This window comes from Topomyia yanbarensis, chromosome 2, assembly GCF_030247195.1.
Source record: "Topomyia yanbarensis strain Yona2022 chromosome 2, ASM3024719v1, whole genome shotgun sequence".
NCBI lineage: Eukaryota > Metazoa > Arthropoda > Insecta > Diptera > Culicidae > Topomyia > Topomyia yanbarensis.
Window position 1 is genome coordinate 33,065,287 of NC_080671.1, and position 17,814 is coordinate 33,083,100.

At 36.1% G+C, this 17,814-nt stretch overlaps 1 protein-coding gene across 1 annotated transcript in view; it reads left to right on the forward strand.

Annotated features, from left to right (window-relative positions):
• The first annotated feature begins 354 nt into the window (after positions 1–354).
• LOC131682330 (alpha-tocopherol transfer protein-like) overlaps positions 355–17,814 on the forward strand; it is a 65,458-nt gene continuing 47,998 nt past the window's right edge. Inside the window, exons 1-2 of the mRNA XM_058963718.1 lie at positions 355–964; positions 17,470–17,564. Of these exons, the coding sequence (XP_058819701.1) occupies positions 781–964; positions 17,470–17,564 (279 nt within the window). The 5' untranslated portion in view covers positions 355–780. The remainder of the gene's footprint in view (positions 965–17,469; positions 17,565–17,814) is intronic.

The following is a 17,814-nucleotide window of genomic DNA, read 5'->3' on the forward strand; positions in this document are numbered from 1 at the left end:
GTGTATTTAGAATTGAACAGATAAATGTTGCCGCCAAGTTTAATTGTCATGTACACTATCGCTAGCGCCGAGATACAGATCAATTTCCTCTTGCGTCATGACACAGGGTGACACTATAAATATTACAACCAACCTATTCAATTGAACTGATCGGTAGTTTATCAGGTTCTATTAATCCACCAGGCTAGTGTAGGCGTTTTCGAGCGACTCACCAATTTTAATAGGCTCCAATCAACCCTTCCACATCTCACGTTTACACGCGCAAAACCTTTTCCTCAAGTCAGCAAACGCGTATAACACAGCGAACGCAGCAGCAACAGCTGAGCACCTCGTTTGCTAAAGTCAGAGGGTTTGCGAACAATACATTAGCGTAAACAACGGCTCTCACACGACCATTACGAAAATCTCGGAACACCGCAACTAGCAACGGTGGTGGCTGCCGCTGGCTCATCGAATCATTTCACGGTAATTCTCCATCGCGTTCGGGTGCGTGGCGGCACGGTGAACTGAAGCGCAGAACCAAACAATTGACGGTCGCGGGTGTCCGTGAGAAGACCAAAATAAGCTCTTCGAGTCTCGCCTGCATCAAAGCAGGTGCCTTTGCACAAAGAGAAGGTTTCGAAACGCTGTGAGTGAGTTCTTTTGCCCCTAATTTCGATCGTTCATTCATAGTAGTGATCCAAGTGACCGGTGCGGTGTTCGTTGCTCATTTGACTACAAGAATCGGTTCACCTTCAAAGTGATAATAAACAACTAAACAGTGCGTGACGTGCGTCGAAGATGGCTAGCTTAAAAATCGACGAACAAAACTCCCCCTACATCGATCTGGGCAATGACTACATCGTTCGGCTGGAAAGCGACGAGTACACCGATGTCAAGTCCAAGGAAAAAGCTGCACGTGAGTTGCGCGAAACCCCCCAAGTTGTCGCCGAAGCGTTCGCCAGCTTAAGGGCAAGGCTACAAGGTCAGTCAGTTTGTTTATAGTAATAACGAGAGGAAGGGGGGGGCGCACGTATCAGTAAACTAGTTTGCGGCGTTGGCAATGCAGGCCGAACGGGTGCGTAACTAATTGATTAATAGCAGTCTGATAGGAAGAGTGCATCGTGAAGTGTGAGATGTTGGTGCGCATGTGCGGTTTGCGGAAGGCCATCTGCCGAGATAATACATAGTAGGCGCTAGCTCAAGTGATTTAAATTCTGGTGAGGTGAGAAACATGTGGCATTCAGTCTGAGGCGTGCGGAAATTTGAATGCGTTGCATTACCTTAGCTTTGTTCGTGTACATTTATCAGCTTGCATTGGAGATTTGTTTTGCTCACAGCAACGAACAATACTTTAAATCAAAACATTGTAACATTGGTGGGTTGGAATGAAAGGTAATTCTTTTTTTTTCTTGCCACAAGGGCAAGTCAATTAGGCAGACCTGTTAAAGAGGCTGGGAAACACAATGCGTGTAATTTAGTAGAATAAGTCACTTTGAAACAAAACAAGGTCTCGACATAGTTGAAATTATTCGTATTGCATAATTCAACGTAGTTAGTTGGGATAGTAGGAAATAATTGAGTAATTGATAGCGGGTTTTACTAGTCCTTGAGTTTAACAGTGGCAGAAATCGATTATGAACAGAAACAGATTGAGTTTTTTTATTTCGATCATAGAGGTTTTAACCTTCGCATCTTCGGCTTAGAAAAATCTCTTATAAAAATTTCTGACCCTATGTTGTGAGGTCGGGACTTGAACCCAGGTGCGCTGTGTGCAAGGCAAACGCTTTACCAACTACGCTACGTCCACCCCAGATATTGAGTTTCTTCAATGTACTCTAGAACTACCATAACCTTTCAAAAATTCTACCAAAATTCTACTACTACCTCTCAGCTAACATAGAAATTGTGCAGGTTGTGGCATCAATTTATGTGCAATTGCAAATATAATATTGTTCTAAAACATTTCTCACGCGTCATACAGAAACTACACAACTAATCAAAATCAATCATGTCGTGGCGTTAAAAAAACGGTTTTTATAGCACATATACGCTATAAGGTAAAACCATCTGTAACTGTGAACAATGCAGACTCCGCTTGAAAAATGCATTTCACACATATTCAAAACATAGTGTGTCTTTTAGCTGGTCAATTTATCAGCGGCGTAGCGAAGAGGGGCATGTTCACTAGACTGGTTCAATTTTAGACTTTTAGCTCCACCAGGCTTTTCTGATTCCTTTTATGGTCCTTAGTAATTGTGCAAATTTTAGTACCGATTGGTTGTGTCTACGGACCCTCCAAAAATTTCAAAGTTTATATGAAAGTTTGTATGGAAAAACGGTTAACATTGAAAATAAATTCTTAAAAAATCACCTTATCAATTTATTCATGAGAACTAGGGTGACAATAAAACGACCATTTTTGAAATCACTAATCTACACCCCCTAGCGTCATTCCAAATCATGAAAAAATGACACTGTCCAAATTTGAGCGAAATCGGTTAACCTTAACCCCTCCCCCAAAGAGCTTAAAGTTTGTATGGGATTTTTGGCCAAAATGTATGGGGAAACACTCGCAGTTCACAAAATCGCCGCTAGAGGTCGCTGTAAACTTCCGATCACTGACCTAGGAAGGAGTTAAGCTTTTGGAGATATGCTGAACAGGTTTGTCGAAGACTGCAAGACAATCCAACCAACCGTTAAAGAGTTATTAACGTTTAAAGTTGGATACTGCTGCTTAATCTTCGCAAAGGGCGTACTCCGCTTATCTCATGCATGTGAACCACGAGTGAAGGTGGGACAAAGTTAGGAAAAACTCATATATCTCTGAAACGATAAGAGATAGAAAGTTATGATGTTACACAAAGTTGTAGAGGATTAAATGTACTTTTTGTTTTCACTAGAAAGTTTCAGGATTTCTACGCAAGGTGGCGGTAGTGAGCCAAGCAATTTAAAGGGAATACTCCTATCTGTACAACGGTAAGAGATGGAGCATTTGGATGTTCTACAAAGTTGTAGAGCAGCAAAAAATATTTTCTTTTCTTATTTGAAAAATGCAGAATTCTACCGCATGGTGGCGCCAGTGATCAAAATTAATTCAAGGTAATACTCCTATCCATACAATGGGAAGAGCTAGTGCAATCTGATGTTCTGCGAAGTTATACAGTATTCCAAAGGCTTTCGTGTCTCGTTATTAAAATTGGAATAAGGACGCATATATACTGTGTGTATGAAGCTTAAGGGGTTACATACCTTTTTTATTTTTTAAAAAATCGAATTTTTTATTACTTTATCTGAAAGTACAACTCCTTGAGAATATTTTTCCAAATTTTATAGAGATCCGAGAAATAGATCGAATGTTACAGCGCTTCCAAGCGTGCTTCGTCTACCAAGCGCAGTGGTAATTTTAAACTCGATTATCTCGAAATACCGATTTTAAAGAAAATGGTTTTCCCGTGATCACGATTCCTGAAATACCACTCAACCGATTGTCTTTATTTTATTTTAAATTGATCGTAATTAATTTTTCTCATACCTTAACAATTCATTTTTTATGTTTGTTTTGTAGATGAGAATTTTTTAATACAATTTTAAAAGCCTAAAACAGCGATTTATTAGGAAAAACGTTCACGAATGCAGGAAAAATGTTGAAATGTAGTCTCCGGTTATTCAACTAGGTCGACTAATAGAAACCGACTAAAATTACAATTATTTTGTTCAAAATGCGTGGTTTGGTGCACGAAATTAGCGGTAACCAATCACGAACTGGTTTTAGTTTGGTGTTGTAAAATCCGTTTTTTTCGGCTCAGTGCATGAAGTTAGCAGTAAAGAATCACGAGCTGGTTACGGGCGGGTGTTTAAAATCCGGTTTTTCGTCGTGCATGCTACTCTCTAACTATCAGAAATGAAAATAATTTCCTCTGCTAGTAGTAGGTAACGACACAAATTGATTCATCCACCAGCCGTGTACAGTTCACAAATATTTTTTTCCCGGTATTGTACAGCACTTGGAGAACCCTGTACGCTCTAAACAGCTCTACACAAAAATTGAAATAAAACGGTAGCGGACCTACATTTAAAATTTCTCATCATTTCAGTGTCCGGTTGGTGCATCATATTGAAGGCTCTGACCGAGATGAACTGAAACTTTTCCCCATTTCCAAGTAGTTTTTTTCGAAAGATTTTTCAAAACAGGTTTTCGTTATTAATGCATATCATACATACCTCAAAATTTTATAAAACATTGTTGAACTTATTTTCGAAAAATTCCGAAAATTGATTAATTCCATGTAGTATGATATGAAAAGATATGAGCGTTCCAAACCTTACACGACTTTCATCCCAAAATTTTGAAAAGGGCCCGTATATTGAATGATAAGTCGTTAGCCACGACAAAAACGGAATAGCACTTCATAGTATAATGGGTTCCGCCGCGGCACAATTTTCGAAAAAGTGCACTTTTATTGGCTTACTTTGGGGTCCTAAAAATAATGTCACTGTTGAGTTACTTAGTACTTTGGAATGGATAGGGCTCCAGAATGTAAATTTAGCAGGAATTTTATCTTTTTGCTAAAATTAAATGATTTAGCCTTGCAATATGTTTGGCAAAGTTGTTGTACTTTAAAAGCCCTTTATTTTGCTTTAAACAGAAGCTAGGGTGGTTCTAACTTTAGCAATATTTAAAATGAAACTTTTGAACGGTTCGAGATAGAGCTTGACTATTATCGATTTAGAAAAATCTCCTGCTAAATTTACATTCTGGACCACTGTGGAATGGTAATCCTTATTTCTATGGCCTCACATGGACTACAATTCCAAAGTATTGATTTGAATTGTTCAGTTTGAAAGTTTTGTGTGGTACGACGAAAAATTGACCATCGGGTCTTCAAATACTACCAAAATATCAGTCCTGTACTCGTATAACCAATATCATTTGAATTGGGTTCGCAGCACATGGCACGCCTTGAGGCGACCAACGAGCACCGACGACAACAACATACACTATATTCCTCGCGATGAACCGCATAAAATACCCAGCTGTCGAGACGATCCACCCACTCTAGAAGATCTGCAAAAGCAAAATTCAAATATCTGGTGATGTGGTGATCTGGTGGGCAGGTAGCGCAATTGGCATGCACGCTTTGCTTATTTGCAAAAAAGGGGGATGCTGAATATAATAGAAGCACAGCGCGAATTGGATTGTAGCCTACTTAGGTATTTATCCCAGGCTGGCAATATTCTAGCACAATATAGTACTTAAGCCCTGTAGTCCGCGTAAGAAAACAGAATATATTTCGAGCAGCCTATTTCTAAGTTATAAGTGAGGCTAGATTTGATGAAAAAGTCACTAATTGGCATTCGAATGACCCTAGTAGTTCTCACCTATCATCAAATTATCAGCCCTGTAATCGTACAACCAATGCCAGTCTAACTGGATTCACAGCGCATTGTGTACGCTTCTTCTGCGAGAGGTAATAAACGAGTACTGACGCGCGGCACTATACACGACATCTCTGCGACAAGAGCGCTCTTAAAGTTAGTCAACAGTTAGTTAAAAAAATTAAAAATGCTAGATAAATGAATGCAACAGGAGAAATATAAATGGGGTTACGAAGAAATTTAAGAATATAGGTTTTATCACAGCATGATAGTCTTAAGAAAACTTTGTAACATGTTATGTATAATAAAAGAATCTCTGCACAAGAAATAGGAGTAAAAATTAGAAAAAATAGAAAACATTCAAAAGGTGTATTAAAATATATTCATACTCTTTGCTGTTTGCACCACTAAGCGGCCTAAATTCTATTTTTACAGCGAGACACGAAAGCCTTTGAAATACTATATAGCTTCGCATAACATCAGATTGCACTATCTCTCGCCATTGTATGGATAGGAGTATTACCTTGAATTAATTTTGATCATTGGCGCCACCATGTGATAGAATTCTGTATTATTCAAATGAGAAAAGAAAATATTTTTTGCTGCTCTACAACTTTGTAGAACATCCAAATGCTCCATCTCTTACCGTTGTACAGATAGGAGTATTCCCTTTAAATTGCTTGGCTCACTACCGCCACCTTGCATAGAAATCCTGAAACTTTCTAGTGAAACCAAAAAGTCCTTTTATTCCTCTACAACTTTGTGGAACATCATAACTTTCTATCTCTTATCGTTTCAGAGATATATGAGTTTTTCCTAACTTTGTCCCACCTTCACTCGTGGTTCACATACATGAGATAAGCGGAGTACGCCCTTTGCGAATATTAAGCAGCAGTATCCAACTTTAAACGTTAATAACTATTTAACGGTTGCTTGGATTGTCTTGCAGTCTTCGACAAACTTGTTCAGCATATCTTCAAAAGCTTAACTCCTTCCTAGGTCAGTGATCGGAAGTTTACAGCGACCTCTAGCGGCGATTTTGTGAACTGCGAGTGTTTCCCCATACATTTTGGCCAAAAATCCCATACAAACTTTAAGCTCTTTGGGGGAGGGGATAGGGTTAACCGATTTCGCTCAAATTTGGACAGTGTCATTTTTTCATGATTTGGAACGACGCTAGGGGGTGTAGATTGCGAAATTTTTTTTTCATATAAATCATTGTCACCCTAATGAGAACACTATATATTTCTAAAGGTAATCTTCTACTGAACACATTCGGGGAATATTGCAAGTTTATGAAAATTCGTTGAGAAAAGTTATGAACAAACGAAGCAGTATGACTTCAAAACAAGTGGATTTTATTAGTAACCATAGCAACCCTGTTTGAATAGCTACATCGTTATACCAGTGTAAACTAGACTTGCCACCCACCGCTCACGTATGGCAGATACAGTTATTCAAACAGGGTTGCTATGATTAATAATAAAATCCACTGGTTTTGAAGTCATACTGCTTCTTTAGTTAATAACTTTTCTCAGGGAATTTTCATAAACTTTTAATGTTCCACGAATGTGTTCAGTAGAAGATTACCTTTAGAAATATATAGTGTTCTCATGAATTGATTGATAAGGTGATTTTTTAAGAATTTATTTTCAATGTTAACCGATTTTCCATGCATACTTCCATATAAACTTTGAAATTTTTGGAGGGTCCGTAGACACAACCAATCGGTACCAAAATTTGCACAATTACTAAGGACCATAAAAGGAATCAGAAAAGCCTAGTGGAGCTAAAAGTCCAAAATTGAACCAGTCTAATGTTCACCTTTCTCATACAAATGCATTGAAACCGCACAAATTTTAAACCAGAAATATGTCATAGATTATTCCAATTAACTTTGTTCGATGAATTGCGATAATGTGTATGGTTCACTCTTATTCGTGTTTCCAAACCAAACCTATTTAAACTGAAAGGTTCAACATCCAGACATTCCAATAATAATTTTGCTCCTTTTAGGAAGAAGCTTTGCATGTATTTAGCTCCTAAGCCAAAAACAAGATTTCAATTTGGCTTTCGCGCCAGCAAATCAGAGTGTCTATGATTACTTTTAAAACATAGCCCGGATTCATCCAGTTTTTTCGAAGAAATTAACATCAAAAATATTTTATTTGTGTGTGCCATACAGTAGTAAAGTTACCGAGAATTCGATTGTCCATAAATTCCGAACAAAACTCAAATGTTTGCTGAAAGTGACTTAGGGTAATTTCGGGTGAGATGCCGTACTCTCTATATCTCACTTTAGTACGGTAATTTGATATGACGAATTTGTCTTTCGAAAAATTACAACACTGGAGATGTAAAATAATCGTCATTAATGATCCACAAAAATATTATTAACGATTATGTGCGCCCAGTTGCATCGCAAAGTGCCGAAAATTTTCAGTACGGCATCAAAAGTTCGTTTTTTTTAAATTTTAATTTTTTCTTAGTAAATCATGTATCAGTTGAATAGCTAGGACCTTTTAGAAGGCGTTCTGATCATGAACTGGGTCATGTTTAATTTCAGAAAAAAATGTCGTGCGGCATCTCTCCCCTACAATTGGGCCGCATCAAAATTGCAGGTGAGATGGCGGAGGGTGCGGGAAGGTTTCAGCTAGCTATTTTTTAGAACATTGCGTAAAGCAAATTTTTCAAAACTTTTGTACATTATACTGTACCATTTCAATAACATGCTGTAATTTTTTTATGCAAAAATATCGACAAATGACTCGGTGACAAAGCTTTTTATACAACGTCTCTGGAAAAAAAAACATGATTTGCGGTGTTACCGGCCATTCAAAAACTACTTAACCGATTTCTTTCAAACTTTGCATACAATTTCCCACGAGAGACATCCATCGATGGCAGTGCCACCTAGAGCTGAAAATGTGAAACTGATACGTTTCTCCATACATTTAATCAATTTTTCCCATACAAACTTTGAGCCGTTTGCGGAACCACTTCCAGTGTATCAAGTAAGCTGAAATTTTCAGGGAAGCTTATTGGAAACAAGAACTATTATTTTTAGATGCAAGGTTTGAAATTTCGCACTTTTTTCATACAACTTTGGGCCACTTTAGAGTACACTTTGCAAATTCAACAAAAATGGTATGTAACGAAATGGTCTGGTTTTAAACGCTGATAATTCAGCCATTTCACGATAAATTTTCAAATATTTTGCGCATATCGCCCCAAAATATTTCTAAGAACAGATTCCAATAGATAAACACAAAAATTTTTGATATCATGGCATTACAAATTTAAATAATGTATAACATAGTCACAATACCAGGCATTTCCACAAAGAAGGTAGCACATTTATGTACCTAGCGTGCAATATTTCTATGAATGACGTCATCATCGACTATTTAAAGAACGGTTTTGGCCGGATAAGCTAGGTTGCCTGTTGAACCCAAAGGCGGAGCAGATCACTGTGGTTGATACTAAGGTATGGCAATGCTATTGCTCTTTCGCTCGATTTCTGTGAAGCATGTGGACAACATAAATAGATGTAAAGTATATGGAGTCGACATTTATCACGCAATAAGTTTTATAAAAGCCGAGCGAGAGAGCAATATAGCATCGCAACACCTATTGAATCCACTACATTTGGAGCAGATCACTGTTTTCACAGCCACTGTAGCTAAGTGAAAAGTCCGTTATACTGACTATGGAGGTACGCTACGCAGTGCCGTTCAGCATGCGACTGAGTTTATCTGTTCAAACACCATGATTTCTTTTGTGTTCTGCTTGTTTCAAGCACACTAATGTACAATAGAGTGCCTCGACATACGACATTTTTCAGCACAGCATTTTTTGAGTTCCTTTTGTGGTCCCAAATGCATGTGCAAAATTTGGGAGTGGTCGGATGCTTTCCGGGTTTGAGCATTGCGTTCAAAATTGGTATTGGATTTTATATGGGAAATTTGTGTTTACGTTAATAAAGTTCGCTATTTCACTCATTATGAAAAACCAGCTTTATAAAGCTATAATTCAAACCTTGGTTAACAACTTTGTCGAAGACGGTAACTAGCAACGAGATATAACGATTTTAAAACTTATGGTTAAATCCAAATGCAGAAATTCATTATTTCTTCCAACAGTGTCAGTACATCACCGACACCGATATTTTAAACTTAAATAAATGAGAATGTATTCATCGCAGAGACTTCATACCTTTAAATGAAATGTTCAGAATGAATTGCTGAATACCATATACGTAGTCAGAAAATGAAAAGAAGAGGGGGAAGGGGGTTGTGTACTCCGCAGTCCCCTTTTTAGATATTTTAGTATAACATAAGAAGTACATCTTCAACGCAGGTTTATACCGCCGAATTAAAAATTAATCCTAAGAGTTTGAGTACTACTATTTAAGGGCTCGGCTGTTATCTCATTTAAAATGGTGCAACGGTTTATAAGTTTTACATATTTTTAAACCCTCTTTCTTAGCCGTTCATAGACGGAATTTAAAAAAATGCATATCCAATAGATTCCTTGAAGTCTCGAAATTGTTTCTATTGACGTTTTCGTTTGAGAATCTAAGAACGAAACAAGGATAGTTACTTCAAACAAACGTTTTTGATTAAATTGAGTTAAGTTCACGCAAAACAGGGGTGATGTTAGGGTATTTCCGGGGCTCTCGGTGGGACACACAAACTTTCAGCCGAAACTTAATGGGGGAAGGCTTTAGGGTTTTGATATGCCATTAGGTTGCGTTACCTGACTCGAGCTGCCCCGAACTCGCAAATTCTTCTCCCCTGCACTGTTAGCCAATAAAGAAATGTGTGACTATATTCAAAATAAACGGTAAAACTATCCGATCACTAGCGGAACTTGCTCAAAACTTATTTAGTACTTCTGTAGTGCTCGGTGTCTCAAGTGGAAAAGACTGGCTTAAGCCTACTACGTCTATGTTATTCTGAACATTTCATTCCAAGGTACCAAGTCTCTGCAATGAATGTATTCTCATTTATTAAAAGTTTAAATGTCGATGCCGCTTGTGCACTGGCAGTGTTGGAAAAAATAATAAATTTCTGTATTTGGATTGAGCCATAAGTTTTAAAATCGTTATTACTATTTTTTTAAACTCGTAGCTAGTTACCGTCTTCGATAAAATTGTTACCTAATGTTTGAACTATAGTTTTATTAAGCTGGTTTTTCATATCGAGGGAAATAGCGACCTTTATTAACGTAAGTGCAAAATAATTGATTTCCTCATATAAAATCGCATACAAACTCTGAACGCAATGCTCAAACCCGGGAAGCAACCAACCGCTACCAAATTTTGCACTGGCTTTTGGGACCACAAAAGAAACTCAAAAAGTGTTGTGCCCACTAGATTAAATCATTTTGAAGATTTCCCATACAACCGCGAGCCACTCTAATGTACAATCTCGAACGTACAAAAAACCGCTTGTATAGTCGAGCTCCATGTGCAAACACTGTTAACATAGCGCCGTGGTACTAGTTATCTCTTTCGCTCTATCCATCATCCGTGTTGACTCATTTTGCTTTGTGCGTATCTTCCATTCGTGTACAGACTTGTGTGTGTGAGTACACAGAGCCGTTTGATTCGAGCATTGTACAACTGAACACCGTTCGTTTTGGTTCAATGTTTGAGGTGCATGTGTAGGTAGGTATATCTAATTTGTTAGCAATTGCATGCGTAGCCTGTATGATAGCAGAGTAAAGCCATGCCAAGTGATACTCGAATTTTTCGCAAAATCGCCGATCTTCATGAGGTATATTTTATTATGGTGAATAGCTTTTGGTATAAATATTTCGTTAAAATTCCTTTTTTTCTTTAAGATATTAACCTTTAAACTTTATTGCATGATCTAATTGTAAATTTTGTATCTCAACAACTACTAAAGATAATTCAATGATTTTTTGCACACTTGCGGAATTATATGTACGTTCTCGCGTTGCGTTGAAAGAGCGCACTGTTACAAAATCCTCTATAACTCGCGATAGGGACAAAAATGAAAAATTCTCAATACAGATTATTGAAGGTGAAAGATTGCCGCATAATTTGGCAAACGTTTTGAAAATTTTTGGCGTGAAGAACACAAGAAAAAATGAAAATTTTAAATTGATGCAATGTACCGTTATTCACACAATTATAAAGTAAACATATTTTTATAAGATAATGCAAATATCATTCCATAAGTGTACAAAAATTCATTGAATTATCTTTAGTAGTTTTTGAGATATAAAATTTTTAAATTTTATTATGCAATAAAGTTTAAGGGTTAATATCTTAAAGAAAAAAGGAATTGTAACGAAATATTTATATCAAAAGCTAATCACCATAATCCCTATACAATAAAATATACCTCATGAATATCGGTGATTTTGCGAAAAATTCGAGGATCACTTGACATGGCTTTACTCAGCAATCTGTGCTTTCGTTGTGCAGAGACGAAAACTTTCTTAGCAACAAATTTACGCGATTCGATGGAAAGCACAATGAAAGTTTATTATTTACGTTAGATCAATTCATTGATTTCACGTGATCCTACTTTCTGCTAATAGGTATATAGTACAAAACCTATTTAGGAATGGATGGCACTCAAAAAACTGTTGCAAAAAACGCATCCAAGTCCATATATGAAATTGTTTTCGATTCATGTATATTTATAGTTTCGATATATGATTAAGACCGCTGAATTCGCTACATTTCTATGCGTACATTTGGAAAGTTACAATCTTAGAAAAATAAAACTAGAAAGCTTGGTTTATATTGTCTATAATTTGATTTTGCTTCACCGGTCCAGGTTTTTTACTGCACACAATCGAAAAGTTTTTACATTCTTTTAAAGCTGATATTGTGCTATAAATATTTAAAACAACTCCATATATTAGTTCGGTCGCTGTTTTCTGTCTTCTTTCTTCAGATCTTCTCAAATAAGTTTATTCGGATTCGATCACCTACACAAATGAAATGACCTCATAACCAGGTTTAGTTCAATATGTAACATTCGATACTGATTAGTTGTGCTTAAACTATGCGTAAGAAATATATTTAATTTATTATTACTCTAAACGAACTAAGAAAATAAATATTTCAACATTAAGTAGTGTAGTCCTACGTATACAGTTCATGCAATCCCCTTGTAGTTTTTTTCACCATTTTTCAGTCCACGGACCGTGGGAGCATGGTGCGGCGTCTCTCCCGAATGGACCTTTGTTTTTAAAATGTTCGTGGAAATTTGATGAATTTTTTAAGGCAAAAATCATTTCAGTGTATTTTAGATACTTGACGCAATTGATAAAAATGATTTCAACACATATTGTATGGTTTACTTTGATACAGGATTCGGATTTGTAAATCCGATTGCAGAACTGCATAACTTATATATAACTATCCTGCAGTAATGCAGTAATCTAAGCATCGGAATAAATACACATTTTGACCGTTTTTTGAATAATTTACTACTTGTTCAAAAGACAATATAATAATCTTCGCAACGCTATATAGATGGATAAAATCGATTAGAAACTACCGGAGTTATAGCAATATTACGAAAAAGGGAATTTTGACGTATTTTAGGGACTTGCCTTATAGAAAATGAAATATTACATAATACAATATATAATACACGAATATTTTTGAACAGACTACTTTACGAATGATTTTAGAATAAAACTATCGAATTTAACCACAATTTCAATAAAAATTAGGCATATTTGAGCGATTTTAGCTCTGGGGTACGAATGTACCCCACAAAACCGCTAACGCATAGAAAATGTCACGAAAATTTAGTAGGGTTAAATGAAAAGATTTTGAATTGCACACAAATTAATTTCCGGATTAGCTTAGAGATTTTACTCTTAGTATAAATACTAGTCATCACACTAAAGCGTGCTAGACAAACAATATTTCAATTTGCTGAGAACGATATAGCCGAGAAGACCGTAATCACGGAAAACGACTAAAATGTTGTGACTGGTTGAATCTATAAGTGAATAAGTTTGGTTTACGTTTTGATGCAACATCTCTGTATGTGACAGTCTCATTATTTTTTATTCTTTATGAAATACAACGAGAGAGAATCAGAAATCACGGAGAAAACAAAGAAAAAAATCAATCAATTGAAATCGACTCAAGAGCACCTCTTGGATTCGAGTTGTGAACGGAGCTCTCCTGATATCATGAACGTTTCTGGAATACTGTACACCTCCACCGAGTTATACAGGGTGTTTGGTTCATAGTTAAGAAGCTCTCGAGTTACAGAGTTATTGAACTTTTTCTCTATTTGACCTGTTTGTCGTTAAATACCTTTAACTCAAGAAATGTACCTTGCATTTAAAATTAGTTCCATTGAAGAGATGAGAAAATTTCCCATTGAATGATATCCTTCAGTTCATGAATTTAAGTAACCTTTGAACGCTGAAGTAGCCAAATGTTTGTGTTTTGATAAGGTTTTTGTATTTTTTCTCAAAATAAAGAATAATGAACATAACAATACCAATCCAAATGTTCCAAATGTCGAGTATCTTCAACATGATATTCGTATCTCTTCTCCTTTTGTTGAAATTTCATTATCAAATTTTTTTCTGTAGTCGATTTGTAAGTTCTTAAAAGACTCTAGCCAAAAAAAAAATTCTTCATATTCTTATTATCGTGACTGCATTGGAAAGCTGAGTGAATTTCCTACCAAATTATGTACTAATACCTTTTAGTGAAGTATACTAAGTGACGTTTTACCAGTAAAGTAGTTTAGAATTAATGTTTTTAGGGGAGTTTTTTAATTTGCCTAATTACTAATTAACAAACTTCAGCATTGCGATTTTTCATTTCATTTGATCCTTTACAATTTGTTTTTTGACACTTATATTGAAATGTGAAATCATACAGGGTGTTTGGTTCATGAGTAAGAATCTCTCGAGGGGTGATTTACTGTCATATTTGGAGCAAAAAATCGTTCTACACATACCATCAAATCTCAATCGTCGCAGAGTTATTGAACTTTTTGTGTTAAAAACTTAGTTCTCTTAAAATAGCTCTAGTTCAAGAAATATACTTTGTATTTCAAATCTTTTAGATCCATTGGATAGGTGAGAAAATTTTTCACTGACAAATGTCCTCAAATGTTTCAGCTAATGAGGTTAAGTAATCTTTTCACAGTAATTTATTTAAAATTTAACAATTTTGATCGATTTTTCGTTCACTTTGCGAAAATCTTTATAGTTAACATCACTATTTTAATAATTCAAATTGTTAGTCTTGAAAAGTTGTATAATTTGTTCTTTGACGTGATACACTTATCTTGTCTTGTTTTCATGTGTTATGGTTATTGAACTTGGATATTTTTATCTCATATTCACTAATACTAGCTCTTATTGAAAAAGTATGGCACTTATTGTACCTTTTCTTATTTTTATTCGAAAGCCAGGAAAATTTTACAGAGAAAAATGTATTAATACCTTTCAGTTAAGTGAATTTGGTATTCTTTTAGAAGTTAATTAGTTTAAAGTTAGTGTTATTATTTGCATTTTCGTTATTTTCTTAAAATAGTAAATAATAAACTTCACTATTATTAAGATGGAATTAATGCATCTCAGCAAGTTCTACAATCCTTCTTTTGACTCCATTCAATTACCTCGTTTAGTTTCGAAGCAAAATCATTTTTATCTTCTCGTTTCATATGCAAAAACAACGATTTCGAACCCACTGCATTTGTAATGAGGCCATGCTGTGTTAACTATTAAATTGCAGCGAAATGAAAAGCGATAGAGATAAAGTGTCAAATAACAAGTTGTAGAGAATATTAAAGGGCACCAAATGAACAATAGTGACGATAAATTTATTTGATTAATAACTAGAATAATTACAAAAATCACCAAAAAACTCAAATTTTGAGTTATTTTACTAGTAAAAAGTCATGTAGTACACTTAACTAAAAGATAGCTGTACATACATCGAAAGGAAATTTTCTCAGCTTTCCAATGAAGTCCTGATAATAGCGATATAAAGCATATTTTTTTAGATTAGAGTCTTTTAAGAACTTGCAAGTCAATTACAGGAAAAGTTTAGAAGTGAAATTACAAGGAAACGAGAAGAGATAGGAATATTATGTTGAAGAACAAATTATGAATCGTCCTCAAACTCAACTTTTGGATAATAGATATTGCTATAATCATAATTCATTATTTTGAGGAAATTAACAAAAACCATAAGGCAATTTAATTAACACTTCCCTGAGTCCAACTTCTGGCTACCCCACTGAAAGACGTATAGCACAGCCAAACCCAAACCACCAAACAACATTCAAAATATAGATGAAAGGAAGGAAATAAACCAAATTCAGCTACCTCAAAAAACTTGCCTTGTTTACTCCGGATCACTACTTTGACTTTGAATTTGATGTCACACCAGACTACCCTTGACTAAATCCCAAGAGCGCGCCTGCTATGACTGTTCCGCCACGCTTGTTTGTGTCTACAGCTGAACGCCGGGTACCGCTTGTGCAGAAACATGTATAACTATTGGAACCAACTTGGTTGTGGGTAGTGTCGAACAGTGAGTTATCAAGTTCATTAACAAGCACATATTAAAACACTGCGTGAGTATTTGATTAGTAGTGATTAACCAAAACCGGAATTCCAATCGCATGCGGCAACCATGCGAGTTCATTTTGCTGCTCTCCTGTACGGAAATTGTGCCATTCAAAAGAAGAATTAATAGTTCTTTTATTACATGTATCGACTTTCTAAATGTAATTAAATTATATTCGCAATCCCAAAAACATCAGAATTATTTATAGGAATAAAGATGGTTGAAATGAACCCTTCTAAAAAAACTCGCATTTTTTTATAGATTTTTTTCCACTGTGCGTCGTCGCAAACGGCCCGAGACAATTGACGAAAAAACACGAAACCCCGAAGATCGCACCAAAAAAACCGGAACCTTCGAGTCAAACCAACCCTATCTCTTTCTAAATATTATTTTCGGTCGCTCAATTCTAAGGAAAAAAATCCAATGAATCTCGTCATCGTAGTAACCCGGTGACGCTCAGAACTCTGACGCCAAATATTACCGTCCATTTACCTCCAATTAACAACATAACCGGGGGAAAGTTCAAAAAGGCAAAAACAGGTTTCGGTTTGCTCTCAGCTAAAACTATCGAATCTATTCGCATTTGCATATTGATGAATCAAAGGTTTCTAGAATATATAACGGCAATAAATGTGTGAATTTGTTGTACGATGGTGTACGAAAAGAAACGCAAAAGACTAAAAATAACACCTACTTTTGTGTTATTTGTATTTTGAATGCTTGTTATTTTGCGATTTGTTCTGATTATTTTTGGAAAACAAGTTTTAGTATAAAACTGGACTATAAAACCGGTAATTTTATTTTTATTCTTTTTAACCTCTGACAAGCGTCAGAATTCAAATATTGTTAGAAAGAAACATTTCGGTCCCTGATGTTTCTAGAACATCAACCGCAGGAAATTACCGTTTGCTTATTACATATCTCAAACACAATGCAAATAAACTCATCGGTGACCACGGAGATCTGCAGAAGACAAACAAAGCAGGCTTGACAATTCGAGTTTGTTTACATGGTAAACTAGTGTGATCGCCATTCTGTACTTTTCACATTCGTTACAAATTGCTTTCAATCGGTAACTAAAAGGTAAACATTGGGGTAATAAATGTACCCTTGGGGGTAGTGTTTCCGACTAGAACAACTATAATTCCCACGAGTGCAACAAGTTGTTAGCTATATAACTGTTTAGATCCGCCCGAGCGCCGGAGCGTAATATTTTTTTTTTCAAGTTCACCGTTCATCACCTAGACCGTGAATTAATGAAAACGCCTCCTTGATCGCCACCGTCACATCGTCCGTCGTCGATAGCAGCCATCAATCATGACGGTTTGACTCACCTGCGGTAATTAGGTAGGAATAGTTGTTTGCTTTGGATACGCTAGAGGTGAATCAGCACGGTATAAATAGGGAATAAATAAGTTCAAACTAGTTATCTGGCATTCATTAAAATATGACACTGTCCAAAGCTTTCATAGAATCCCATACCAAATGTTTCCATTCTCTATTTGTTACAGAGGAAAAATCCCTCTACGTGCCAATCGAGGACGACGCGTTCCTGGTCAAGTTCCTGCGGCCATGCAAGTATTACCCGGATAGCGCATTTGCACTGGTGAGTAGTGATTCAACGTATTTCGAGCGATCATACCTACATACAAACAACCATGACTTCACTTTATTACGATGACGCTTTTCAATGAAGAACGCCGGGCAGGGAATTGCACTGAGGTTGCGCTTTCAAGAAGAAATGGGAAAGAAACATGGTTAGTGGCCGCTCTTGTGCTCGAAAAACCCAACGTTAGTCCAATCGGTGGCTTTCATTGAAAAACGACATTTGATCCAGAATGACTTACGCTGTACAC